The sequence below is a fragment of the Mustelus asterias genome, chromosome 9, assembly GCF_964213995.1.
Source record: "Mustelus asterias chromosome 9, sMusAst1.hap1.1, whole genome shotgun sequence".
Taxonomy (NCBI): Eukaryota; Metazoa; Chordata; class Chondrichthyes; order Carcharhiniformes; family Triakidae; genus Mustelus; species Mustelus asterias.
In genome coordinates this window covers 81,810,047-81,837,202 of record NC_135809.1, presented here as the reverse complement: position 1 = coordinate 81,837,202, position 27,156 = coordinate 81,810,047, and the positions used below count along the sequence as shown (strand labels likewise).

Sequence of the window (27,156 nt, the reverse complement as noted above, 5' to 3'; positions counted from 1 at the left end):
CCTCAAACTATGACCCCCAGTTCTGGACTCCCCCACCATTGGGAACATTCTTTCTGAATCCACCCTGTTAGAATTTCATAAATTTCTATGAGATCCCCTCTCACTCTTCTAAACTCCAGTGAATCCTAACTGACTTAGTCTCTCCTCATATGACAGATCTGCCATCTCAGGAATCAGCCTGGTAGACCTTCGCTGTGCTCCCTCTATAGCAAAGACATCCTTCTTCAGATAAGGACAGCAAAACTGCACACAATACTCCAGATGTGGCCTCACCAATACCCTATACAATTGCACCAAAAATTGCCTATCCCTATACTCAAATCCTCTCACTATGAAGACCAACATACCATTTGCCGCCTTTATTGCCTGCTGTACCTGCATGTTTATTTTCAGTGACTGATGCATGAGGACTCCAAGGTTTCATTGAGTAACCACCTCTCTCAATTTGCACTCATTCAATTTATGCTGTCTTCCTATTATTACTACCAAAGTGGATAACCTCACATTTATCTATATTATACTACATCTGCCATTCACATGCCCACACATTCAGCCTGTCCAAATCATGCTGAAGCATTCTCTGCATCTTCCTCATAGCTTGCCCTCCCACCCAACTTTGTGTCATCTACAAATTTGGTGATAATACATTCAGTTCCCTCTTCTGAATCCTTAATATATAATGTGAACAGTTGGGGTCCTAGCACAGATCTCTGCAGAACCCCACTAGTCACTGGCTGCCCATCAGAAAAAGACCCATTTATGCCAACTCTTTGCTTCCTATCTGCTAACCAGCTATCTATCCATCCACCTCAAGCCCACATGCAATCCCACATGCTTTAACTTTACATAGTAGTCTGTTATGTGAGACATTGCCAAAAGCCTTCTGAAAGTCTAATGAGACCACATCCACCGGTTCTCCTCCGTCAGCTCCACTAGTTTCATCCTCAAAAAACTCCGATAGATTCGTCTGTCGTCTGATAGATTGCCTTCCAAATGCCGAGTTATGAAATCCTTGTTAATAGACTCCAGCAACTTCTCCAGTATTGACATTAGGATCACTGGCCTATAGTTCCCTGTTTTCTCTCTACCTCCCTTTTTGAATAGCGGGCTTACATTAGCTACCCTCCACTCTGTAGGAACTATTCCAGAGTCCAAAGAATTCTAGAAAATAACCATCAATGGACCTACTATCTCCAGGGCCACTTCCTTAAGTACTCTGGGATGCAGATTACAGGACCTGGAAATTTATCCACCTTCAATCCCATCAATTTTCCCAAAACCATTTCTCGACAAATACTGATTTCCTTCAGCTCGTTACCAAAACATGTTTCTCTCTGCACTTTTGGCATATTATTCATGTCTTCCTTTGAAGACTGAAGTGAAGTATAAATTTAATTCCCCCGTTACGAATTCTCCTGTTTCTGACTGTAAGGGGCCTACATTCGTTTTTGTAAATCTTTTTCTCTTTGCATATCTACAGAAACTTTTACAGTCAGTTTTTATGTTCCCTGCTAGCTTACTTTCATACTCCATTTTTCCCTTCTTTATCAATCCCTTGCTCCTCCTTTGCTGAATTTTAAACTGTTCCCAATCCTCGGGCATATTGTTTTTTCTTGCCGATTTGTATGCTTCTTCCTTGAGTTTGATACGATCTCTAATTTCCCTTGTAAGCCATGGTTTTGCCACAATTCCCTACCATTCTTGCGCCAAAAAGGAATAAACAACTTCTGGAGTTCACCTATTCGTTCTTTAAATGCTTGCCATTGCCTGTCCACTGTATTTCCTTTCAGTAATGTTACCCAATCTGTCATGGCCAATTCATGCCTCATACCATCATTGTTACCTTTATTGAGATTCAGGATCCTGGTCTCAGAATCAACTACATCATTATCCACCTTGACAAAGAATTCTACCATATTATGGCCACTCGTCCCCAAGGGTTCTCTCTCAACTAGATTGCTGACTAATCCTTTCACATTGCACAACACCCAGTCCAAGATGGTCTGCTCTCTTGGTTCCTCAACATATTGCTCCAGAAAACCATCCTGTGTGCACTCCAAAAATTCCTTCTCTATTGTACTGTGACTAATTTGACTCTCCCGATCTATATGCAGATTAAAGTAGCCCATAATCGCAGATGTTCCTTTAACACATGCATCTCTGATTTCCTGTCTAACTACCACTATGGTTTGGTGGTCTATATACCACCCCCACCAATGTTTTTTGGCCCTTGTTGTTTCTTAACTCGACCCATACAGATTCCACATCATCTATGCTAATATCTTTTCTCAATAGCACATCAATATCATCTTCAATCAACAATGCAACTCCACCACCTTTTCTGACTGTCTTTCCTAAACACTGAATAGCCCTCAACGTTTATTTCCTATCCTTGCTTGCCTTGGAACCACGTCTCTAATGCCATCTATATCATGCCCCTTTTACATCTATCTGTGCACCTAATTCATCTATTTTGTTTCAAATGCATTCCGGTATAAAACCTTAAGTTGGGCACTTTTTAACATTTCTTTTCCCTTTCTTACTATTTTTTACTCAGTCCTTAACTGACTCTGGCCCTTGATTCCTCTGCCTATCACTTTACTTATTCTCATTACTGTCAATTCCTCCTGTTCCTAATTCACCAGCTCTGAATCCTTGCAAAGGTTCCCACCCCCCTGCCATATTAGTTTACCCCCCCACCACCACCACCACCACTCCAGCAAGTATCCCCCCAAAGACATCAGTGCCAATCCTGCCCAGGTGTAACCCGTCCAGTTTGTACAGGTCCCACCTCCCCCAGAACTGGTCCCAATGCCCTAGGAAACTGGAACCCTCCCCCTCGCATCATCTTTTCAGCCATGTATTCATTCTATGTATCCTGCTGCTTCTACTCTGACTAGCAAATGGCACAGGTAGTAATCCTGAGATTACAATCTTTTGAGGTCCTACTTTTCAGCTTGCTTCTTAGCTCCCTATATTCTGCTTTTAGGACCTCATCCTTTTTTTCACCTGTGTTGTTTGTACCAACATGTACTATGACCACTGGCTGTTCACCCTCCCCCTTCAGAATGTCTTGCAGCCGCTCAGAGACATCCTTCGCCCTAGCACCAGGGAGGCAACATGCCATCCTGGAGTCTCGTTTGCAACCACAGAAACTCCTATCTGTTCCCCGATTGCCTCCCTACTTTTACCTTTGCAGCAGAATCAACCGTGGTGGAACGGATTTGGCTGTTGCTGTTTTCTGAAAGGCCATTTCCCCAGCAGTATCCAAAACAGTATATCTGTTTTGCAGGGGAATAGCCACAGGAGATTCCTGCACTGCCTGCCTAGCTCTCTTGCTCTGCCTGTTGGTCACCCATTCCCTTTCTGCCTGTGGAGCCTAAGCCTGCAGTGTGACCACCTCTCTATATGTGCTATCTGCCTCGCAGGTGCTCCACAGTGTCCCCAGCTGCCACTCCAGCTCTGAAACGCAGGCTTCCAGGAGTCACAGCTGGAGACATTTCCTGCACAGATGGTGGCCCTGGGTTCTGGAAACATTCCTGGTCTCCCACATGGAGCACGAAGAGCAGACCACAGCTTGGAGCTCTCCTGTCATGTCTTACCCCTTTAAATTAAACTTTTGAAATATGTTTTGTTTCTGATTATATTCAATTCTCGGCCCTTTCCTGCTTCTCGTTACTACCGAATATAACCTTTACAAATTATAAACCATAGAAATTACTCTGAGACCACTCTTTGATAAAATTACTTACCCGACCTTTCTACTTGACAATCAGCTCTTTCCCTTGTGTCCTCTACTTCTACAGCAGGGCAAAACAACACCGTGGGTTTTTACCACCTCAGTGCCCTTTTGTTTTGGTTAGAGGAACAGGGAGGGAAGCACTAATGTAGTGTTTCGAGCTTAACCGCTCCTTGACACTAGATCTTCCACTTCCCACTTGTCAGTAGATGTTGCTGCGCCAACTTCTCCCAGAATGCTCCAGTGAAGTCCCTCTGCCACCTCTACTGGATGCTCTTCCTCCCATTTATTACTGGAAGGGCTTTTTCACACAGTCCACTCACTTCTCTTTTGATTCTAAACCAACTTGCTTTCTGTATATTTAATTTGCGGTGCTTTTACATGTGTATAAACTGTAGATACAATTCTGCTTGATGTTTCTTTACTTCAGGTTATTTCCAGGTCTTCTCCATTTTATCCATAATACCTCACGTCCTCATGAAATGCCATTTGATAGCAGTCAAAAGCAAGTAACCCTGAATGTTTTCTTTCACCCCCAGAATCCAAATGCACACAGTTGAGATTGGCTCGCTCTACTGCTGAGGTCTATTTTAAATAAAAGAAAGGAAGCGTGGCCAATGCAACTATTTAAAAATAAACAGAATTATGTGCTTCCTTTTTAGAAAGTTTCAGCCTTGCTGCTTTGCTATGAAAAATCAAGTAGTGCAGCATGGGCTATAGGAGTATTTATTTTAAAGAAACATTGATATCAGTATTGAAATGCAGCACAGTAGATTTAAACTCAGCAGCATAATATTGTTAAATAATACAGCAATAGAAATAATTTGTGGGGGAAAATTAATGACTTGCACTTGTGTCATAAAGAGTACAGAGGTACTTAACAGGGTTAGAAAATGGGTCTTTGGCCAAGCTTCTGGTCATTTGCCTTAGTGGCACACATTTGAAGGAGCATCTTCAAGGAGGAAAGCAAGGTGGAAAAGTTGAGATTTAGAGAGGGAATTCCAGAGCTTAGTGCTTAGGTAGATGACATTACCATAGCCACCAGTCAATGTTGGAATAATTTTCAAATTTGGGATGCTCAAGAAGCCAGAAGTGCAGGAAAGCAGAATTGAAACATAGAAAATAGGAGTAGGCCATTCGACCTCTTGTCTGTTCCGCCATTCAACATGATCGTGGCTAATTAGCTATCTCATACCTCTTGATGCCTTTATTTTCTGGAAATCTTTTTCTTTCTTAAATACATTCAATGATTTGGTCTCCACCGTCTTCTGTGGTAGACAATTCCACAGGTTCACCACCCTCTGAGTGAAGAAGATTCTCCTCATCTCAGTCCTAAATGGCTTGCCCTGTATCCTGCGACTGTGACCCCTTGTTCTCCTCAGCCAGGGGAAACATCATCCCTGCATCCAGTCTGTCCACTCCTGTCAGAATTTTATATGTTTCAATGAAATCTCCTCTCATTCTTGTAAACTCTGGTGAATATAGGCTCCATCCTTCCTCGAATGATAATCCTGCCAGACCAGGAAACTGTCAGGTGAATCTTCGCTGCACTCCCTGTATGGTCAGTATATACTTTCTTGGATAAAGAGATCAAAACTGCATTCAACACTCCAGGTGTGGTCTCACCAAGGCCCTGTACAGCTGCAGTAACAAGGGTATCTTGCAGGGTTATATGTCTGAACACAAGAAGTAGGAACAGGAGTAGATCATATTGAGCCCTCGTTCAATATGATCCTGGCTGACCTTGGGCTTCAACTTCATTTTCCCACCCACTCCCCATGTCACTTGATTCCCAAAAATCTGTCCATCCCAGCCTTAAACGTGTTCAACAATGGAATGTTCACAGCCCTCTGAGGTAGAGAATTCTGAAGATTCACAACTCTTCAAGTAATTACTTCTCATCTCCGTCATTTGCCCTTTATCCTGAGACTTTGCCCCCATGTTTTAGATTCCACAACCCTTCTCTCTCTGGTACTCCACTATTCGCTGTCTAAGAACTTGAGAAGGCCCAGTTTACACCCAGTCTCTGCTTTTTAAAATCTGTTAACAAATTCTGTTTACATGCTAATATATTACCTCAACTCTGACCCCTTATCATTTGGCTAAAGTCAGCTAACTCAGCACAGGTGGCAGTGAGTCAGAGCAAAGATTTTCTGAGGTATATGATTTAATGCTGCAGTGATCACTGGGCTGTCAGTCAGGATTTCGTAACTATTTCTTTTTAATGGAGAAACGGCAGTTATTGTACCAATGGTGTGACACTGCAGTACCACAAAGACTAATTTCCATAACAATTTCCCATAACATTGAGAATTGTGACTGAGTTATTTTCTTTTTCCAGAAAGTAGAGCTTCCAGACAGTCCCCGATCAACTTTCCTTTTGGCATTTAGCCCAGACAGGTAGGTGGCAATTTTGGAATAAAATGATTCTATCGAACTCCTGCAAACTGAATAGGTTTTAAGATGATTCTATTTATCAGTTAGGGACAAGTTTGTTAGAAGTGAATTCATCACATGGTTGCTTTAACAGGGTCTTCAGATTTCACTGTCCTGTTCAGGTAGCAGCTTGACTCACTGGTGGCACCTGGAGAAGGTCATAGCTTCAAGTCCAATTCCAAGACTTGAGTATGTTATCTTGACTGACACTTCCTTGCAGAAATGAGAGAGGGCTCTGAGATGCTGCCTTTGAAATAGATGATTAACATTTGTCTATTGAGATTTGTGAAAGGTCACGTGGTGCTACTTTAAACAAGGGAGAGTTTTCTCAGCTACCACGTTGCCCAGGTTTAATCTCCCAGCAAACACACATTGTTCATCATCTCATTGCGGGTTACAGGTCCTTGTTATGTTCAAATTAGCAGTTGTGTTTTTTTATGTAATGGTGACTGCACTTGAAAGATAATGCAGTGGCTGTAAAACACTTTGGGATGCCCTGAGGACATGAAAGATGCTAGATAATCCAAGGTTTTTTTTTATTGGCTGCAAAATACTTGAAAAACCCTTATGATATTGAATAGCAATTTGTATTTACATAGCATCTTTAATGTAACATGCTCCAGAGCACTCTGCAGGAACTTTATCATACAAAATTTGACACTGAACCTCCTAAGGATTTACTGGGAAAGGTAAGCAGAAAACTTCAAATAAGTAGCTTTTAAGGAGTATCTTAAAGGAGGAGTGGGAGATATAGAGGACAAGGGAGGGAATTTCAGAGTTTAGGTTCTGGGCAACTGCAGACATGGAGTGATAGAAATCAGTAGTGCTTCTCGGCCTTTTGGCTAAGATCAAGTGTAGTATTGACATGCTGTACTTGGTTGAAGTCATAAGGTTACATTGTGGCTTCATTTGAAGCAATTTTTAAAAGCGGCATCTCGGCCTTTTGGCTAAGATGCAAATGAGATCAAACCTTGGAGGAGGTGCAATGCCTGCTCCAATCAGTGTGGATCATGTAGATCAAGCCCAAAACAGGAGGTGAGAGCCCTGTCTTGTCAGCTTGGATTGGGGATGTCTCACTTGTTGAGACTCTGAATTGGACTTTGATTGGATTGAATTGGATATATAAACCAAAAAAAATCAGTCGTGCTTAAGAGGCCAGAATATCAATTTATTCTTTCTGTCTTATAATAGGATGAACGCTTGGGTCATTTTGCAGGAGGATTTGCTTAAAAAACAAAATTGAAGCTTGTGGATATAATTGTAAATTTTCTCATTTTTATGGAGCTGCCAGCAATAATTTTGATCAGTATTAATGAATTATACATGTTGTTTTAATCACACTTTTAAAAATCTATCTTTAAATGAAGACCTTTTAAAGTTGATGTGCCCTGTATGTTTTAATGCTCTGTTTGTTTTGCTTTGTTTGTTCTGAAATGATTGCTTTTAAAATCAAGAGTTGTGTTTCTTGTGTGAACCAGGCATGTTTGGACAAATATTAACTTGCACATTCCTGTCAGGGTAAATATGCTAAAATAAGTTGGTTCTTTGTGCTATAATGCATACAAAATTAAACTAACAGTGAAAGACTGAAGTTGTGTGTAGAAGCTAGTGTCTATACCATTTGGTTTGAGATGTTCTGAGAAAAACTTCAATGTTAATATTTATTATCTTAGTTCAATATTAGTGAACAGAGCACTTGGCTGTAGGATTGTTTGAAAAACTTTCAAAATGACCTTTGAGTATTTGGCCTATTATTCAACAAGTACTAAAAGTTGACCGGCTTTCATTTTGTGCAGTTTGGGTATGTTGCACGCAGGTGAGAGGAGACCATTGTTGTTTTGACCTCATTTTACCAGAAGAAGTGACTGTCCAGTACATGGCTATCAAAGTCAAGAACATTCCCATTTCCATCCCCTTTCCACTGTCCTCAAGCTGTGTTGTAATCATGTCAAACAACTTTTCATGTCACTTAAATATTTTTGGCCGTTTTACAATACTTTCTCCATTCTACTGTCCCTTCAACCCAGTTGAAATTGAGATTCTTGGAAACCACAGGTTCTTACTGTAATGTGTTTCCAATAAATGTGACCCCTGTATTTTTAGTTATGAAACTGAAGCATGATGGACAATGTGTCTTTAGTTTGTAAATCATGTTCTAGTAATAGTTAATAGCCATTTGGTGCTTGACTATTCTTTTGCCATTTTCATTTAGGACCTTGATGGCCTCCACCCATGTAAATCATAATATTTACATCACTGAAGTCAAGTCTGGAAGGTGTATTCATTCACTGGTGGGTCATAGAAGGACACCCTGGTGTGTGACCTTTCACCCCACGATCCAAGGGCTTGTGGCATCTGGATGTCTAGATGGGGAAGTTCGAATCTGGGATTTACATGTAAGTGTGGAAAACCTCAGCTCGAGTGAGTACAAGAAGTGTTTGAGAGAAATAAATGATTGCTCATTGATGCAATAATTCAAATATCAGAGCTAATCAGCCAGTAGGAATTAGATAGGAAATGTTTATCATGTGATTTTGCATGAGGTAAACCTGTTTTTTTTTTTAAAAAGCTGAGATTTTAGAGTTAGGTACTTGTTTGAGAACCAGCATTGCATATCATGCAGTTTCGTGACACTGATCCATTGGTCACTGAGCGAACTTGGGCGGGGGAGTGGGGAGTATAAAAGTAATATCTTTCAGATGTTTTTTGTTTATTTTCATGCTCCTAAATAAAACTTTGGGGTGCTACATTGGATAACAGATATTGGCAATCATGAATGATCTTCAGCAACTTGTTCTTCTTTCAGGGAGGCAGTGAGAGTTGGTTTACTGAGAATAATGTAGCCATCGCATCTTTAGCCTTCCATCCTATGGCACAGCTTCTGTTGATAGCTACTGCAAATGAAATCCACTTCTGGGACTGGAGTCGACGAGAGCCATTTGCTGTGGTGAAAACTGCGAGTGAAATGGAGCGGGTCAGGTGTGTATGCACAAAGCTGTCTATCTCAGCCACTGTCTATTACATTTGATGCTTTCTGGAAAGGGAATGTTGCTGCATTAAGGTGTGAATCTTGTGTTTCTTTAAAAATATCAAGTTTTTTCCTTGCAGTTGAGTTGATTGTGTGAGCCTTCTGTTTAAAGCAATATTTATTGTTTGGTGTTGAAATACTTTTCTAGTCAGTTGAAGTGCACACAAAATGCCCTTTTGAAGGCTGTTGCATTAAATGAGGTTTAACAAAACCTTTGTTCAGAGCAATAAAACAATGACTACTCATGTTGGTGGGAGGAATAAAAGCAGATAGAGTTGCAAAAACTCAGCATGTCTGGCACCATCTGTGGAGAGAGAAACAGAGTTATGTTTTGAGTCAAAATGACTCCTCTTCAGTGGTAGGAAATTATACATTTTGAGCAATTCTGGTGGCTGTTTCCATTGGTGTGTATCTAGTTTCCTATTTTGACAAGAAAGCTAAAGATTGCCAATGTAAATGCTTGGCATGTCGGTGCTAAACTGATGTCACTTGGAGTGTGGGAGTATGTTTAGAATTTTAGCTTCAATCTTATAATGCAAGTAACGGGCTACATCACTTGCAATCATCTCTCTTTGCCTGATTAGAGATCTTGAGTAACTGTTTTCTCTTTCTGATACCTATCAATATATTGGGTTCTGCATGGGCCAGTTAAGAGCTCTTTTATAAATGCCAAATTATTGATGCACTATAGTAGGCAACTTTAAGTCACAATTGCCTAACATCATTCTGATCATTTTATTATATTCCTGGCAATGTTGGATAATAAATTGACCATGTTGGAGAACTTGCTTGAATTCATTGTCTCCAGGTGCCTCAATAAGATGGTGATTATTTTACAACTGAGTGGCTTGCTGTGAGCATATTGGAGGGCATTAAGATTCAATCACATAGTGCAATACTGGAGTGACTTCCAGCACATGCTGGTTAAGAGAGGTGGGTCCCTTATCCTGAAGGATATTGGTGAATCAGTTTGGCTGTTACTGCATTCTGGGATCTTTCATTGCCATTTTTCTTTTGATTCTTATCAGCCACAAGTCACTAAATTTATCAAATTCAATTTACTATGTTTGTGTTTGAGGTCTCAGTCTGGATTTCTGATTCCGTGCAATACCATTTATGTTGTGCTGTTGCCACCAATGTAACACTATTGTCTTTCTCAAACCTCATTTAATATCTTAGTTTAGTTACAAATCATTCATGACTTGGCAAGTTTCACAAACAGAAATTTGCAACCTTTTTATTAACAAATTGGTAACCAGATACAACTGGCTTCTTGCTTTATCTCTTGAAAACAGTGCGTGCTGTGAGCCAAGCTACCAGTGCCTTGATACTTTGTCCAGGTGATCATTTTCAGTCTGAATCTAGACAATTGTTCCAGAGGAGCAGCTAGAGAGGTGATTCAAGTGAGGAAAGCTAGTAGGAAAGAGGGATTTATAGCTTTATTTATTTTTATTTCTTTTTTCGGAGTTTTTGTAAGGCAGCCAGAAGTCTAAAACCGGAAGTAGGCCCCAGTGAGACCTGGGAAGTTTTTTTTTTCTCTGACGTCAGCCAGTAGCGCGCAGAAGGTTTAAAAAGCAGGCCGCTCTATCCAGCGGGCAGCGTTGTGAGAGGGAGCAGAGTGGGACGGCTTTGGCTCAAACAGGCTTCGGCGTGAACAAGCAGAGGTGAGGGTAGGTTCCGGTAAGTTGTTATTGTTTCTTCAGAGTAGAAAGAATGCCAGGCAGGATGTTGGAATGCATCTCTTGCATGATGTGGGAAGTCAGGGAGACCTCCGGTGTCCCTGACAACGACACCTGCAGGAGGTGCATCCAGCTGCAGCTCCTAACAAACCGCGTTAGGGAACTGGAGCAGGAGGTGGATGACCTCTGAATCATTCGGAAGAATGAGGAGTTTATAGATGGTAGCTTCAGGGAGGCAGTTACGCCAAAGGCACGGAGCACAGGTAATTGGGTTACCGTCAAGCGAGGGAAAGGGCAGGCAGAGCACGGTTTCCCTGTGGCCATTCCCCCCCACAACAGGTATACCGATTTGGATACTGTTGTGGGGGATGCCTTACCTGGGACAAGCTGCGGCAGCCGGATCTCTGGCACTGAGTCTGGTTCTGCAACGCAGAAGGGAGGGTGGAAGAAGAGGAGAGCGGTAGTGATAGGGGACTCGATTGTCAGAGGTACAGACAGGAAGTTCTGTGGACGTGACAGAGACTCCCGGATGGTTTGTTGCCTCCCGGGTGCCAGCGTCAGGGATGTCTCTGATCGCGTGCACAGCATTCTGAAATGGGAGGGTGATCAGCCAGATGTCATGGTACACGTTGGTACCAATGACGTAGGAAGGAAGAGTGAGGAGGTCCTCAAGTCTGAGTATAGAGAGCTTGGTAGGAAGTTAAAAAGCAGGAACCCGAGGGTAGTAATCTCAGGATTGCTACCTGTGCCACGTACCAGTGAGGGTAAGAGTAGGATGCTTGGGCGGATGAACACGTGGCTGAGGAACTGGTGTAGGGGGCAGGGTTTCAGATTTCTAGATCATTGGGACCTCTTCTGGGGCAGGTGGGACCTGTACAAGAGAGACGGGTTACACCTGAACTACAAGGGGGCCAATATACTTGCAGGGAGGTTTGCTAGTGTTATTGAGGAGGGTTTAAACTAGATTTGCAGGGGGATGGGAACCAGAGTGATAGAGCAGATAGTGGAGCGGGGGTGAAAATAAATGATGATAGTTCATGCAAAATCACAAATAGAAGGGTTGTGCGTGGTGGTAATCTTCTGAGGTGTGTCTATTTCAATGCCAGGAGTAGTGTGGGGAAGGCAGACGAGCTGAGGGCGTGGATTGACACATGGAATTATGACATTATAGCCATTAGTGAAACTTGGCTACATGAGGGGCAGCACTGGCAGCTCAATGTTCTGTTTCAGACGGGATGAAGGGGGGGGGGGGGGGGGGGGGCATGGCTAGTCAGCGAAAATGTTACAGCAGTGCTCAGGCAGGACAGATTAGAGGGTTTGTCTACCGAGGCCATATGGGTGGAGCTGAGAAACAGGAAAGGTATGACCACCTTAATGGGGTTGTATTATAGACTACCCGATAGTCAGTGAGAATTGGAGGAGCAAATCTGCAGACAGATAGCAGACAACTGCAGGAAACATGAAGTTGTGATAGTAGGGGATTTTAATTTTCCACATATAGATTGGGACTCCCATACTGTTAAAGGTCTAGACGGGTTAGAGTTTGTAAAATGTGTTCAGGAAAATTTTCTAAATTAATATATAGAGGTACCAACTAGACAGGATGCAATATTAGATCTCCTATTAGGAAACTAGTTAGGACAAGTGACGGAAGTGTGTGTAGGGGAACACTTTGGTTCCAGTGATCATAACGCCATTAGTTTCAACTTGATCATGAATAAAGATAGATCTGGTCCTCGGGTTGAGGTTCTAAACTGGAAAAAAGCCAAATTTGAAGAAATGAGAAAGGATCTAAAAAGCATGGATTGGGACAGGCTATTCTCTGGCAAGGATGTGAATGGTAAGTGGGAGGCCTTCAAAGGAGAAATTTTGAGAGTGCAGAGTTTGTATGTTCCTGTCAGGATTAAAGGCAAAGTGAATAAGAATAAGGAAGCTTGGTTCTCGAGGGATATTGGAACTCTGATAAAGAAGAAGAGAGAGATGTATGACATGTATAGGCAACAGGGAGCAAATAAGATGCTTGAGGAGTATAAAAAGTGCAAGAAACTACTTAAGAAAGAAATCAGGAGGGCTAAAAGAAGACATGAGGTTGCTTTGGCAGACAAGGTGAAGGATAATCCTAAGAGCTTCTACAGGTATATTAAGAGCAAAAGGATAGTAAGGGATAAAATTGGTCCTCTTGAAGATCAGAGTGGTCGGCTATGTATGGAACCAAAAGAAATGGGGGAGATATTAAATGGGTTTTTTGCATCTGTATTTACTAAGGAAACTGGCATGGAGTCTATGGAAATAAGGCAAACAAGTAGGGAGGTCATGGAACCTATACAGATTAAAGGGGAGGAGGTGCTTGCTGTCTTAAGGCAAATCAGAGTAGATAAATGCCCAGGACCAGACAGGATATTCCCTCGGACCTTGAAGGAGACTAGTGTTGAAATTGCAGGGGCCCTGGCAGATATATTTAAAATGTCGGTATCCACGGGTGAGGTGCCGGATGATTGGAGGATAGCTCATGTTGTTCCGTTGTTTAAAAAAGGCTCAAAAAATAATGCGGGAAATTATAGGATGGTAAGTTTGACGTTAGTAGTAGGTAAATTATTGGAAGGAGTATTAAGAGATAGGATCTACAAATATTTGGATAGACAGGGACTTATTAGGGAGAGTCAACATGGCTTTGTGCGTGGTAGGTCATGTTTAACCAATCTATTAGAGTTTTTCGAGGAGGTTACCAGGAAAGTGGATGAAGGGAAGGCAGTGGATGTTGTCTACATGGACTTCAGTAAGGCCTTTGACAAGGCCCCGCATGGGAGATTAGTCAGGAAGGTTCAGTCGCTAGGTATACATGGAGAGGTAGTAAATTGGATTGGACATTGGCTCAATGGAAGAAGCCAGAGAGTGGTAGTGGAGGGTTGCTTCTCTGAGTGGAAGCCTGTGACTAGTGGTGTGCCACAGGGATCAGTGCCGGGTCCATTGTTGTTTGTCATCTATATCAATGATCTGGATGATAATGTGATAAATTGGATCAGCAAGTTTGCTGATGATACAGAGATTGGAGGTGTAGTGGACAGTGAGGAAGGTTTTCAAAGCTTGCAGAGGGATTTGGACCAGCTAGAAAAATGTGCTGAAAAATGGCAGATGGAGTTTAATGCAGACAAGTGTGAGGTATTGCACTTTGGAAGGACAAACCAAGGTAGAACATACAAGGTAAATGGTAGGACACTGAAGAGTGCAGTAGAACAGCGGGATCTGGGAATACAGATACATAATTCAAGTGGCGTCACAGGTAGATAGGGTCATAAAGAGTGCTTTTGGTACATTGGCCTTTATAAATCAAAGTATTGAGTATAGGAGTTGGAATGTTATGGTGAGGTTGTATAATAAGAAGTTTAACAACACCAGGTTAAAGTCCAACAGGTTTATTTGGTAGCAAAAGCCATACAAGCTTTCGGAGCCTTAAGCCCCTTCTTCAGGTGAGTGGAAATTCTGTTCACAAACAGGGCACATAAAGACACAAACTCAATTTACATGAATAATGGTTGGAATGCGAATACTTCCAGCTAATCAAGTCTTTAAGATACAAACAATGTGAGTGGAGAGAGCATCAAGACAGGCTAAAGAGTTGTGTATTGTCTCCAGACAGGACAGCCAGTGAGACTCTGCAGGTCCAGGCAAGCTGTGGGGATTACAAATAGTGTAACATGAACCCATTATCCCGGTTGAGACCGTCCTCGTGTGCGGAACGTGGCTATCAGTTTCTGCTCAGCGACTCTGCGCCGTCGTGTGTCGTGAAGGCCACCTTGGAGAACGCTTACCCGAATATCAGAGGCCGAATGCCTGTGACCGCTGAAGTGCTCCCCAACAGGAACAGAACAGTGTTGCCTGGTGATTGTCAAGTGGTGTTCATTCATCCGTTGTCGCAGCATCTGATAGCCAAGTTCCGCACACATGAGGACGGCCTCCACTGGGATATTGGGTTCATGTCACACTATTTGTAATCCCCAAAGCTTGCCTGGACCTGCAGAGTCTCACTGGCTGTCCTGTCTGGAGACAATACACATCTCTTTAGCCTGTCTTGATGCTCTCTCCACTCACATTGTTTGTATCTTAAAGACTTGATTAGCTGGAAGTATTCGCATTCCAACTATTATTCATGTAAATTGAGTTTGTGGCTTTACATGCCCTGTTTGTGAACAGAATTTCCACTCACCTGCAGAAGGGGTTTAAGGCTCCGAAAGCTTGTGAGGCTTTTGCTACCAAATAAACCTGTTGGACTTTAACCTGGTGTTGTTAAACTTCTTACTGTGTTTACCCCAGTCCAACGCCGGCATCTCCACATCATGAGGTTGTATAAGACATTGGTGAGGCCGAATTTAGAGTATTGTGTGCAGTTCTGGTCACCTAATTACAGGAAGGATATTAATAAGGTTGAAAGAGTGCAGAGAAGGTTTACAAGGATGTTGCCGGGACTTGAGAAACTGAGTTACAGAGAAAGGTTGAATAGGTTCGGACTTTATTCCCTGGAGCGTAGAAGAATGAGGGGAGATTTGATAGAGGTGTATAAAATTATGATGGGTATAGATAGAGTGAGTGAATGCAAGCAGGCTTTTTCCACTGAGGCTGGGGGAGAAAATAACTAGAGGACATGGGTTAAGGGTGAGGGGGGAAAAGTTTAAAGGGAATATTAGGGGGGGCTTCTTCACACACAGAGTGGTGGGAGTTTGGAATGAGCTGCCAGATGAGGTGGTGAATGCGGGCTCACTTTTAACATTTTAAGAAAAACTTGGGCAGGTACATGGATGAGAGGAGTGTGGAGGGATATGGTGCAGGTCAGTGGGACTAGGCACAAAAATCGTTCGGCACAGGCAAGAAGGGCCAAAAGACCTGTTTCTGTGCTGTAATGTTCTATGGTTCTAATAATAGGCAGTGGGCTATTCAGCCATAGTTTAGTCTGATCCTGTTCTTACCTGATACCCACATGTATACTGCTTAACAGCTGGTTGGTTATTTGGAGCAGGAACTCTGATTAAATATTTTATTTGCCGCTATATTTTCTGGAAGATGTACAAATGTGCTTTATGCTCCAGTTTTTGTTTGAAAATTACTTTTCTTCAATCTCCTGTGTAAATAGATTTATTCCTACTCCTGGGAATGTTTCCCCTCGAGAATCTGATGGGATTATTGGTTAAAATAATGAATCTTGACTGACAAAGTGGATAGAGAATTATTTGCTGCTTTATCTGTTTAAGCGCTCAGCAGTGGCTTTATCGTAAAAAGTGCCACAGCGTACTGGAAGAATGGTTTTATTTGTTTAATCATTGGATTGTCTTGGATAACGTGCATCACATCTTTATTTCTGTTCCATCTGAGAAAGAGGGAATGTAATTGACACTATTTGCTCCACTACTGAATTTTTACTGGGAGTTATCATGGCTTTGCTGGATAATCATAATGTGGAATGGAAATCTGCTCTCAAACAGGGCACAGAGACACAAAATTTTGTGGTTTTGTGTCTCTGTGCCCTGTTTGAGAGCAGATTTCCACTCTATCTGACGAAGGAGCAGCGCTCCGAAAGCTAATGGCATTTGCTTCCAAATAAACCTGTTGGACTTTAACCTGGTGTTGTTAAAACTCTTACTGTGTTTGCTGGATAATGACATAGCAAATAACTGGCGGCTGTGGGTCCTTCACAAAATCATGCAGTTAATTGATTTGTTGTGACCGATCATGAGCAATATTTGCAGACTGTATTGTAAATGAAGTTCTGGTTATGTATTTTCTCCTGATTTTAAAACAAAATTACTTCCTCTTGTCATACCTTTTCTCTTGTCAAAGTCACACATTATGAAAAATTTAGTCCGTTTCTGCTCCTAATAGCCAAGCAACGTGCTCTGTTGGGAAGTACACAATGCAGTATCAGGCAATGAAAGGAACTGACTTAGAACTTAATATTCTTTCTACTTTGTCATTCTACAAGGTAGTTGGCATGATTGATTGTATACTTCTGAAATCAGCCCAGTTGTACCTCTGAGGTATGTGTCTTCCTGCATTTCCCCTCAGTATTCTTGTAACTAACAGGGCAATTCCCCTGCCTTTCATACTCTACCCCTCCCCCAAATCCATCATGCATCCGGCAGATAAAAATGTAACACAGACAAGTATGTAGTGGTACATTTTGGTAGCAAGAATGAGAAAATACAATATAAACTAAATCGTACAATTCTGAAGAGGGCGCAGGAACCAAGAGACTCATGGGTATTTGGGAATATTGTTGAAAGTGTGAGGTCTTGTTGAGAAAGTGGATTTAAAAGCAATGGAGGGTCCTACGCTTTTTAAAAATAAAGATGATGTAGCATACAATAGCAAAGAAGTTTATGATGAACTTTTGTAGAACACAGGTTTGCCTCAACTGGAATATTGTGCCCAATCTGGGCATAACACTTCAGGAAGGATGTGAAGGCTGATGCAGAAAAGATGGTTCCAGAGATGAGAGATCAGTTATTAGAATTGATTGGCGAAACTAGTAGTGTTCAGGTGAAAAGAAAATAGAGAGGAGGTTTGATAGAGGTACTCAAATAATGAAGTATTGTGACAACATAGGCAGTGAGAAACTATTCCATTGATAAGTTCAAGAACTAGAGGACACCGATTATAAGATTGGTGAAAGAACCTAAGGTGGCATGAGAGATTGTTTTACAAAGTGAGTGTATGATAGAGGCAGATTCAATCGTGGCTTTCAAAAGTGAACTGGATAAGCACCTAAAAGGAATTTCAGGGTTATGGGGCAAGGATAGGAGAGTGGGACGAGTTAAATTGCTTTTGTAAAAGACTGACCATTTGTGCTGTAATGGTTCTCTGATTCTATTCGGTAATTCTATGAACAGGGGAAATATGAATGCCATGCAATTGCTTATACGAACCTATATGGTTAAGCAAGTGATTGTTTAGGAAGGTCAGGTTGTAGCTAGATCCAGATTGTGCTAGGTAATAAAGTCACCATAGTCTCAGATGACCATAGGCTGTTCTCTCTTTGAGGGGGAGAGCTGACTGATGGTGAATTAGCCTGAGCACCACCACACCTCAGGTGAGGGGCACGGTTGAGAATGCAGGCCTTCATGAATAATCTCAGCTGGTCAGGAAATTGAACCCGTGCTGTTGGTCTTGCTCAGCACTATGAACCAGTTGTCCAGCCAATTGAGCTAAACCAACCCTCGATATTTCATCTGCAGTGATTAAAAAAAAATTCTAGCTTCCTTGCAGTGGGATTTCTTGGTGTGTTAAGTATTTTTCTTTGTAGACATGTTTTTCTTTAATGAAAACTGATTTCAGAAGAACATTTTCATTTATATCATTTGTGGTTTCTTCCATTTCTGTCTCTGCCCATTAGCACATGACATTAGGTGAATTATATTGTTTTTGTGTTTTGCAGACTTGTAAGATTCGATTCACTGGGACACAACCTCTTGACTGCAATTGTCAATCCTTCAAACCAGCAGGTGATTTTCTTGCTTTGTATATTATCAGTCTTTTGAGTTCTCTGGGAGACATTTGGCAGCATACAGATCTGGGTTAATCTCTGAACTTTACGGACATCGCCTGGCTGAGATCACCTGACAGCTGCTGTTCTACAGTTAGCCTTGACATTAGTGAACTAGAAGGTTAGCCAGTGTTTACACCCTTGGTTGCTATATTAGCAATCCGTGGTGGAATTGTACATGTTGTTTATTGAGAAAAGACAGTAAAGATTCACTCTTGAATAAAAGCAAAATATTGCGGATGCTGGAAATCTAAAATAAAAAACAGAAAATGTTGGATAAACTCAGCAGGCCTGGCAGCATCTGTTAACTCTGTTTCTCCCCACAGATGCTGAGTTAACAGATAGATGTTGCCAGACCTGCTGAGTTTATCCAGCAGTCTATTTTTTTTATTTCACTGTTGAATAGCCGACTACAACTCTGTGGGTTCATGCATGAAAAATATTGGGAATATGCCACAAAATAATGTATTCAATATAAACAGTTTTAACTCAATATAATGTTGCTGCATTTAGGAGAGGGAGACAAATGGACAGAAAAAATAAAAAATAATAAGTTAATTAAATAAAACCCAGTTGCTATGTAGATAATGTACACTAAATACAGATGTTTTAAAGAAAGTGTGTTTTTTGAAATTGTTAGTGCTCCTGACCACACGGTATCCAATACAAAAATAAAGAAGTAAGCGATACAATATTGGAAATGTGAAGCCCAGTGAATGCTGGAATGGTACCCAAAGGCTGGAAAATTATTGATGATTCCAATCTTTCAAACCTTTCAAAAATGTGAATTTGCAAATTTACTGATATTGGCTATGCATCCATGGGGAAGAGATGAGACTTCTGGAATCTGTTGGGCAGAAGCAGGTCTTTCAGAGGTAGGAGTATTTAGTACGATGAAGAAATAATTCAATGTCAGGAGGGGTTTCTGAAGAGTGTCCATATGTAACAGATTTGTTAATTTTCAATGCAACAGGACTGGTAATGAAGGCAGCAGTAGCATTTGATGGTTCTGACCAGAGTCTAAATGAGATATCTTGGAATCAAAGATGTAGTTGTAAGCTGACTAATTCTTTCCATTTTCTATTCAGCGGGCGGCCAGTGGTTAGCACTGCTGCCTTTCAGCGCTAGGGACCCAGGTTTGATTCCCGGCTTGGGTCACTGTCTGTGTGGAGCTTGCACATTCGCCCCGTGTCCACGTGGGTTTCCTCTGGGTGCTCCAGTTTCCTCCCACAGTCCAAAGATGTGCGGGTTAGGTGAATTGGCTATGTTGAATTCTCCCTCGGTGTACCTGAACAGGTGCTGGAGTGTGGCGACTAGGGGATTTTCACAGTAACTTCATTTCAGTGTGAATGTAAGCCTACTTGTGACAAATAAACATCAGTGATAGAATTTTCCTCACTTTCCTCTCTGTTGCAAAAGGCACATTCATACCATGGGATTATGGTATCATAGATGCAGAAAGTTCCCTGATAACTGGCCGAAAAGCCATTTTTTGTGGTTTTCTCAAAGCTTAACTTCAAAAGTTCATAAGAAATAAGAGCAGGAGGAGGCCATTAGTGCTATCAGCCCCCTGCTCTGCCACGTGAAGATGGCTTATTGATTTGTGGTCTTAACTCCACTTTCCTGCCTGTCCCCCACAACCCTAAATTCCTTATCAGTCAAAAATCTGTTTATCTGACACTTGAATTTATTCAGTGACCCAGTCTCCATTGCTCACTTGGAAAGAATTCCAAAGACATAAGATCCTCTCATAAGAAATTTCTCCTCCTCCTTCATCTTGAATAGGATATGCAATATTTGTTCTCGATTTGCCCACCATCTACTCTGTCGAACCCCTTCAGAATCTAATATATGTTTCAAATAAGACAACCTCTCATTCTTCTATGGGTATAGGACCAACTTGCTTGATCTTTCCTTATAAGACAACTCCTTCATCCTAACAATCAGCCTCTCTGAACTGTTCCCAATGCAAGTGTATCCCTCCTCGAGTAAGGAGACCAAAAGTGTGCAATCTTAACAATGCCCTGTACAGCTGTCAGAAGGCTTCCCTTCTTGTAACGTTTTTTTTACATTCCTTCCTTCTTGCAATAACGGCCAGCATTCAATTTGTCTTCCGAATTACTTGCTGTACCTACATGTTAACATTTTGTGATTCGTGTTAATGATATCAGCACTCTTCAGTATTTCTCCATGTAAATTTCTATTCTTCTTGCCAACATTGACAATCTTTACATTCTCCCACATTATGTTCCATTTGCCATTTTTTTTGTCAATTCACTTTTCTGTTGTGTATCCCTTTGCAGGCTATTTGTATCCTCATAACTTTTGCTTTCCTACCTATTTTTGTATCAGCAAATTTGGCTTCATGAAGTACTAGTACTGATCTCTCTGGCACTCCCATGAGATTGTCAACCTGAAAATGACTCTCTAATCCTGATTCTCTGTTTCTGGTCTGTTGACCAATCCTCCACTAATGTATCACCTCCAACACCATGAGCTTTTATCTCGTATAGTAATTGTGGTGCCTTATCAAATGCCTTCTGAAAATCCAAATATACTACATCTCCTGACTCCCCTCTATCCACCCCCCTTTCTTACATCCTCAAATAACTCATAATTTCACAAAACCATATTGACTCTGATTTATTATTTTCTTAATGACCTGTAACTGCTATATTATTAATGGATTTTAACATTTTCCTCAATGAAAGATGTTAGACAAACTGGCCTCTAGTTTATTTAATTCTGTCCCCTTTCTTGAATAGTGCTGTTACATTTGCGGTTTTCCAATCTGCTGGGACCTTTCCAGAATCTAGGTAACTTTGAAAGATTATAAACAATGCATCCACTATCTCTGTAGCCACTTCTTTAAGACCCTAGGATGCTGGTCAACAGGTCCGGGGGACTTGTCAATCTTTAGTCTCATTTGTTTTATTAATAGATTTTTCTTTCCCTCGTGATTGTTTAAATTCCTCCCTCCTTAGCCTCTTGATTTTCTACTATTCCTGGGATGCTTTCTGTGTCTTCTACTATGACGACAGATTTTTTAAAAAAAACTTGTTGTATGTCTCTGTCATTTCTTTGTTTCCATTATCCCTCTAATTCATCCTCTAAGGGACCAATGCTCACTCTAGCTGTTGACTTCCTTTTAAATACTTGCAGAAGTACTTACGCTTGCTAGTTGTCTCTTGTACTGTAGTTCGCCCTCTTTTTAGTCATCCTGGGCATTGGATACTGACATGTTGCATCCTTGCTTTTTCAAAACTTGGAGAGATGCTGGCATAAAAATAAAAGAAGTTTGTCAATTATAACGGGTGACAGTGCTTCGGATGCATTTGTATCCATCACCCCTGCAATGCCAAGACCTCCCACCCGCAACTTTCTTCTAACCCTACCCTGCCAGGTTTTCTTCTCTTGTGGAAATTGCAGCAGCTCATGAGCATTATTTTCTCACCTGTTGCTGGGGTCTATTTCATTCCTGCTCCACATTGGTAATCATCTTGCTGCAAAACTGATTTTACCAACATCAGAGAATGAGAACATCGCTCGAGAACCAAATGCAAAGATTATGGAGGGGATAATAAGGAAAGGCTCATTGACAAAGTCATGGGCAACAAGTTGGACACAGCTACACCTACAAGAATACCACTTGGTAAAGTGTTTGAGCTAGAGAGAGAGGGAGAAATTTTAAATATACCAAGGATGCCACAGGCTGTGAGCTTGTATTAATTCTAATTATTAGCTTAAAAAATGCCCCCTAACGGTGAAGAATATTTATGACTTGCTTACATATGAAATCATTTTTTTTTTAAGGCTTGATGCATCGTAATGAATTGAATGTAAAAGTAATAGAAAATGATTAATAGAATCATGCAGTTAACACTACCGTACTCGGTGTGTATGTTGCTTTAAACAGCCCTTCAAAAACTAATATTTGAATGCACTTTGTCTTGATGCTGTGGATGTTGGGTTTCTGCTGGAGAGTAAATCTGATACTACTATTAAGCATTCAATACTTGAGAGATATTATTGCATTATAAATTTCCAGGCATGAAATTGCAAGGGCATTATAGCTTGTTTGTGTGCCATTGGGAGATAGCAATTTGAAAACAAAACTGTAATTATTAAAATTAACTTCAGCCAAACGGTAGTTTGCTATATTTGATTAGCTTTCTATGATATTCTGCTGCACACTTGTGATATCAAATTTTAATTTGGGCCTTGAGATACACAAATTAAATGTAGTCTAGTTCTATCTTATTGTTTCATAATTGCATAATCTTTGCTCAATAATTCTTTGATAGATCCTTTTTTCCTTTTGAAGTAACATTTTGAACCTATATTCATGGCCATCTCTTAACCTAGCCATCCCATATGGCCTTGCTGATCCCATTGTGTCAATCACAGATAAGGCTCCCCTGATAACTTCTTGTGTTACTCCATGTCCACCAAAATAAAATGACCTGTCTAGAGGAGATGTGAATGGCAGAATGATGAACAGCTACAGTCTGAAATGGAAAAAGAAAATGAAGAAAAACAAGACAATAAAACCAAAACCTGCAAAGAAAGAGCAAATAAAATGGGGACAGTGGTTACAGTCTGAAATTTTTGACCTTGAAGGTTAAATCTAGGACGCTGAGATGTCTAATCCAAAGGTGCTATTCCTTGAGCTTCCATTGAGCTTTATTGGAACACTACAGTGGGCCAAGGGAGTATGGCATGAGAGCAAGGTGGAGAATCATAAAGACAGGCTACGGAAAGCTGAGGGTCACACTTGTGGACGGAACAGTGGTGTTCTGCAAAGTAGTCACCTAACCTGCATTTTATGGAGCATATCTTAGTGCAGTGAATGTGATATAATAAATTTTAAGGAGTATAGGACAGAGTGTTTTGGGATTTTGGATAGTGAGTGGGGAGATAAAAAGACAGATGTTGCACCACCTGCACTTACATGGAAAGATATTGTGGGGAAGGAAGGGTTTATTGGTTTGACTGAAGAGTAGGCCAGCATGTCGCTGAGAGAATGATAACTTTGGAACATTGAAGGGAGTGAAGCAGATATGTTTGGTGGTGACATGCTGGAGGTGATGGAAGACATTCTTTTCAATTGCATTACTTGTGTAATATCAGTCCTTTAGCTTTGCACCACAACCCTTTAGACGCAAGTTCTTCTGCCATACATCTTATCACAGACCGGTCCTTTTGTTCTTCTCCTTTTCACTTGCTTAAAAGCTGTTGCATTTCTAACTTCTTCCAGTTCTAATGAAAGGTCATTGACCTCTCACAGATGCTGTCTAGTCTGCTGAGTATTTCCAGCCTTTTTTGTTCTTATTCCTACTTCCTTCTGTGTTTTCCCCGTGATAAAATTTCCCATTTCACTTATACCTGCGTCACCTTTTTTAGGGTGAATGAAATTACCTTTCTGCAGCTGCTGATGTGCTCATCTACATCCTCAACTCCATCTCTAATGTCTTAGTCCTGATCAAAATCATTAAGCAAATGGATTTCAGTTTCAGCAAATGTTTGATCATTTATTTTGGACCTAAAAAGGGTAGAACGCTTTACTTTGTGAAAGAGTGAAGATTAAAAGAGTCTTGGAGTTCCAATTACATGGATCACTAAAGTGCCGTGAACAGCTACAGAAAATAACTAAAAGTAGAAACAAAATAGGGACAAAAGTTAGGGTTAGATATTGTTGAACTCAACTCTAAAAAAGGTATCTAGAGGACTATAATACAAGGGGTTCAAGTCATGCATTTTGCAATATTAAGTCCTGGTTTGACCACAGCTGGAGTTCGAGTGGTTCTAAGCATCACATCACGTTTAAGGAAGGATACATTGGACATGGAGAAAATGCCGCATGATTTACCAGAATGAAACCTTAAATTATAAGGAAGGATTATACAAGCTAGGATTTTATTCCCTCGCATTTAGAAGCTTAAGAGATGATTAAAATTACCCACGGGATGGGCCTAGGTACGATACTCTTTTGCAGAGTCAGTGCAGACTCAATGGGCCAAATGGCGGCCTCCTGCACAGTAGGGATTCCATAGTTCTGTTCATTATCAGGAAGAATGGGGGAATCTCAGGATAGCAAGGTAAAGTTATGAGCACATGGCACCATGGTGCACAACCTCCTCTATAAGATAACAAAGACACAACCACAGAATATATGAGATTTCTTATGGGCTAAAATACAACCAATCGGGACCTAACTCAGCATCCCAAGACTTCCAAGCAATGAAAGGATACCCCAGAAAAAGTGGAACATCAGAATACTGCCTTTGGTATAAGGCGTGGCAGCGTACACTCGTATACAGGAGCCAGTAAGCAAAGGTTTCTCGCACCATGCCAAGACTCAACACAACAAACCTCACTCTTCTCCAGCCATATCAGATGCACTGATCAGGCCCCACCATTAGGAAACCCTACCAACAAAGAGAAGAGAAATTTGTCAACCCATCAACAGGATATCTTGGGGAAAGATACAATTTTCCTTTTGAAAAGAACTGAATACAACAAATTAGTGCCTGTATCAGCACCTCACTTATCCAGCTAAAGAAAGGAAACCCCAGAGAGAGAGGAACACTGGGATTAGCCAACGCATGCCAGATGTGGTCTAACTGTACACTTTTGCAAAAAGGATATTGAGCAGAACCTCATAACCAGGTTACTGACTCCAAGGGTGCCCAAGCCTCAAGAAGGAGGACAGTCTGGAAGTCCCTATATAAGACAACTTGGAGGAGGGCAACCTACTCTGCAATCTAATCTCCAACCGAAGAAAGATTCTAATAACGCTGAACTGAAACACTTGCACTCGGAGGCCCCACAGCCAACAGGATACTGCATCCCCGGGGGAACCAAGTCTCGAAGGAGATTAATTGAGAAGCTCCCAAAAGGGGACAACTTGGGAGAGAGTGACATACTCCCCCACCCAGCATACTCTCCACTTGACCTGGATAAACACAGTTACGACTGCTCTAACCTACTCGGTCAAGCTAAACTAGAATCAATGGCACACTAGAATGAGAGCCGACCCAGAGACGTGATGTGGAGATGCTGGCGTTGGACTGGGATAAGCACAGTAAGAAGTCTCACAACACCAGGTTCAAGTCCAACAGGTTTATTTGGTAGCACAAGGTTTCCCAAGGTTCAAACATCTCCCAAGATGTTTGTGAACACAGTTCTGAAGAGTTGTGTTCACAAACCTCTTGGGAGATGTTTGAACATTGGGAACCTTGGAAAAGCTTGTGCTACCAAATAAACCTGTTGGACTTTAACCTGGTGCTGTGAGACTTCTTATTGTGCTTACCCCAGTCCAACGCCGGCATCTCCACATCATGGCTACCATCGAAACCGCAAACTGCTGGTTCCAAGTGGAGAGGATCTCCAAGAAGATCACGCATATTGACACAGACATCAAGTTTCTACAAAGATGCAAGAAAGCACCCAAGATACCAAAAGGATTACAGATCACGAACCTACTCAGGTCAACCTATAACACAGACGACGCTGAGAGACTTTGCCGTCGCACCTCTCTCTCACTCCTCAACCAGCTCTACAGCAAACGCCACATCCTGGAAACCAAGATAGAGTCCATATTCTCAACTTGCACTCAGGACACAGGCCAGCTGCGAAACACTGCTAAGCAGGCGAGACAATGGAATTAAGCCATCTACATGCACACCAAGAACAGGAAACTTGAGAAACTCGGCATGACCACCAATAGCAACCAAGCCCCCCCCCCCCGTACCACAGTAGAAAACATTACCACTGCAGGGAAGTCCGTTGTCAACTTGTCGGACTACGCACCTCAACCAGATGAAATTGAAGTTCTCAGCCGAGGGCTCAATTTCTGCCCCACCACCAAAATGGACCCCATCAGTCTCGCAGCAGATACGGGGGAATTCATCAGGCGAATGAGACTGTGGGAGTTCTTCCACAAACTCCAAGAGGCCAACAGTGAACACAATGAGACAGCCAATGAACTGGAACAGCCGACGGAGAGATCCGCGGTGCAGCAACCGAAGAGGAAAGAATCGAATTGGACTCCTCCGGAAGGCTGCTGCCCTCGACTCGACATGTATGTCTAAGCCGTCAGGAAGTGCGGCAATGCCAGATTCATCAGCCGCACTCACGACAGCCCCGAACATCACCCAAGCACAATGCAATGCCATCCGCGCTCTCAAGACCAACCGCAACATTGTCATCAAACCAGCAGACAAAGGAGGGGCCGTCGTCATACTGAACAGAACGGATTACTGCAAAGAAGTGTACCGACAACTGAACAACGAGGAACACTACAGACGGTTACCCACAGATCTGACTCAACAGACTGATCAAGATCTTTGATCTGGACCTTCAGAGCACCCTCCGTGCTCTCATCCCACGTACTCCCCGCGTTGGAGATCTCTACTGCCTCCCAAAGATACAATGGGACGGCCTTGTGTAGCAGGCAATGGGACTCTGCCTGAGCACCTCTCCAGCTATGTCAAGGGCATCCTGAAACCCATTGTACAAAGAACCCCCAGCTTCTATCGTGACACTACGGACTTCCTACAGAAACTCAGCACACATGGGGCAGTTGAACCAGGAGCACTTCTCGTCACAATGGATGTCTTGGCACTCTACACCAGCATCCCCCACGACGATGGCATTGCTGCAACTGCCTCAGTACTCCATGCCGACAACTGTCAATCTCCAGGTGCAATTCTACAACTCATCCGCTTCATCCGGGGCGGCA

The 27,156-nt window shown here is 41.9% G+C and overlaps 1 protein-coding gene and 1 non-coding gene across 8 annotated transcripts in view; both read left to right on the top strand.

The window, feature by feature from the left end:
• LOC144498775 (activating molecule in BECN1-regulated autophagy protein 1-like) overlaps positions 1-27,156 on the top strand; it is a 409,078-nt gene that overhangs the window by 30,016 nt on the left and 351,906 nt on the right. For all 7 annotated transcript variants that reach the window (XM_078220425.1, XM_078220422.1, XM_078220420.1 and 4 more), the window contains 4 exons: positions 6,081-6,139; positions 8,388-8,571; positions 8,982-9,154; positions 18,306-18,372. In XM_078220425.1, coding sequence (XP_078076551.1) covers positions 6,081-6,139; positions 8,388-8,571; positions 8,982-9,154; positions 18,306-18,372 — 483 coding nt within the window. The remainder of the gene's footprint in view (positions 1-6,080; positions 6,140-8,387; positions 8,572-8,981; positions 9,155-18,305; positions 18,373-27,156) is intronic.
• Positions 6,998-7,187, top strand: LOC144499301 (U2 spliceosomal RNA). Its single transcript, XR_013498802.1, has one exon. It is a non-coding gene; the product is annotated as a U2 spliceosomal RNA (small nuclear RNA).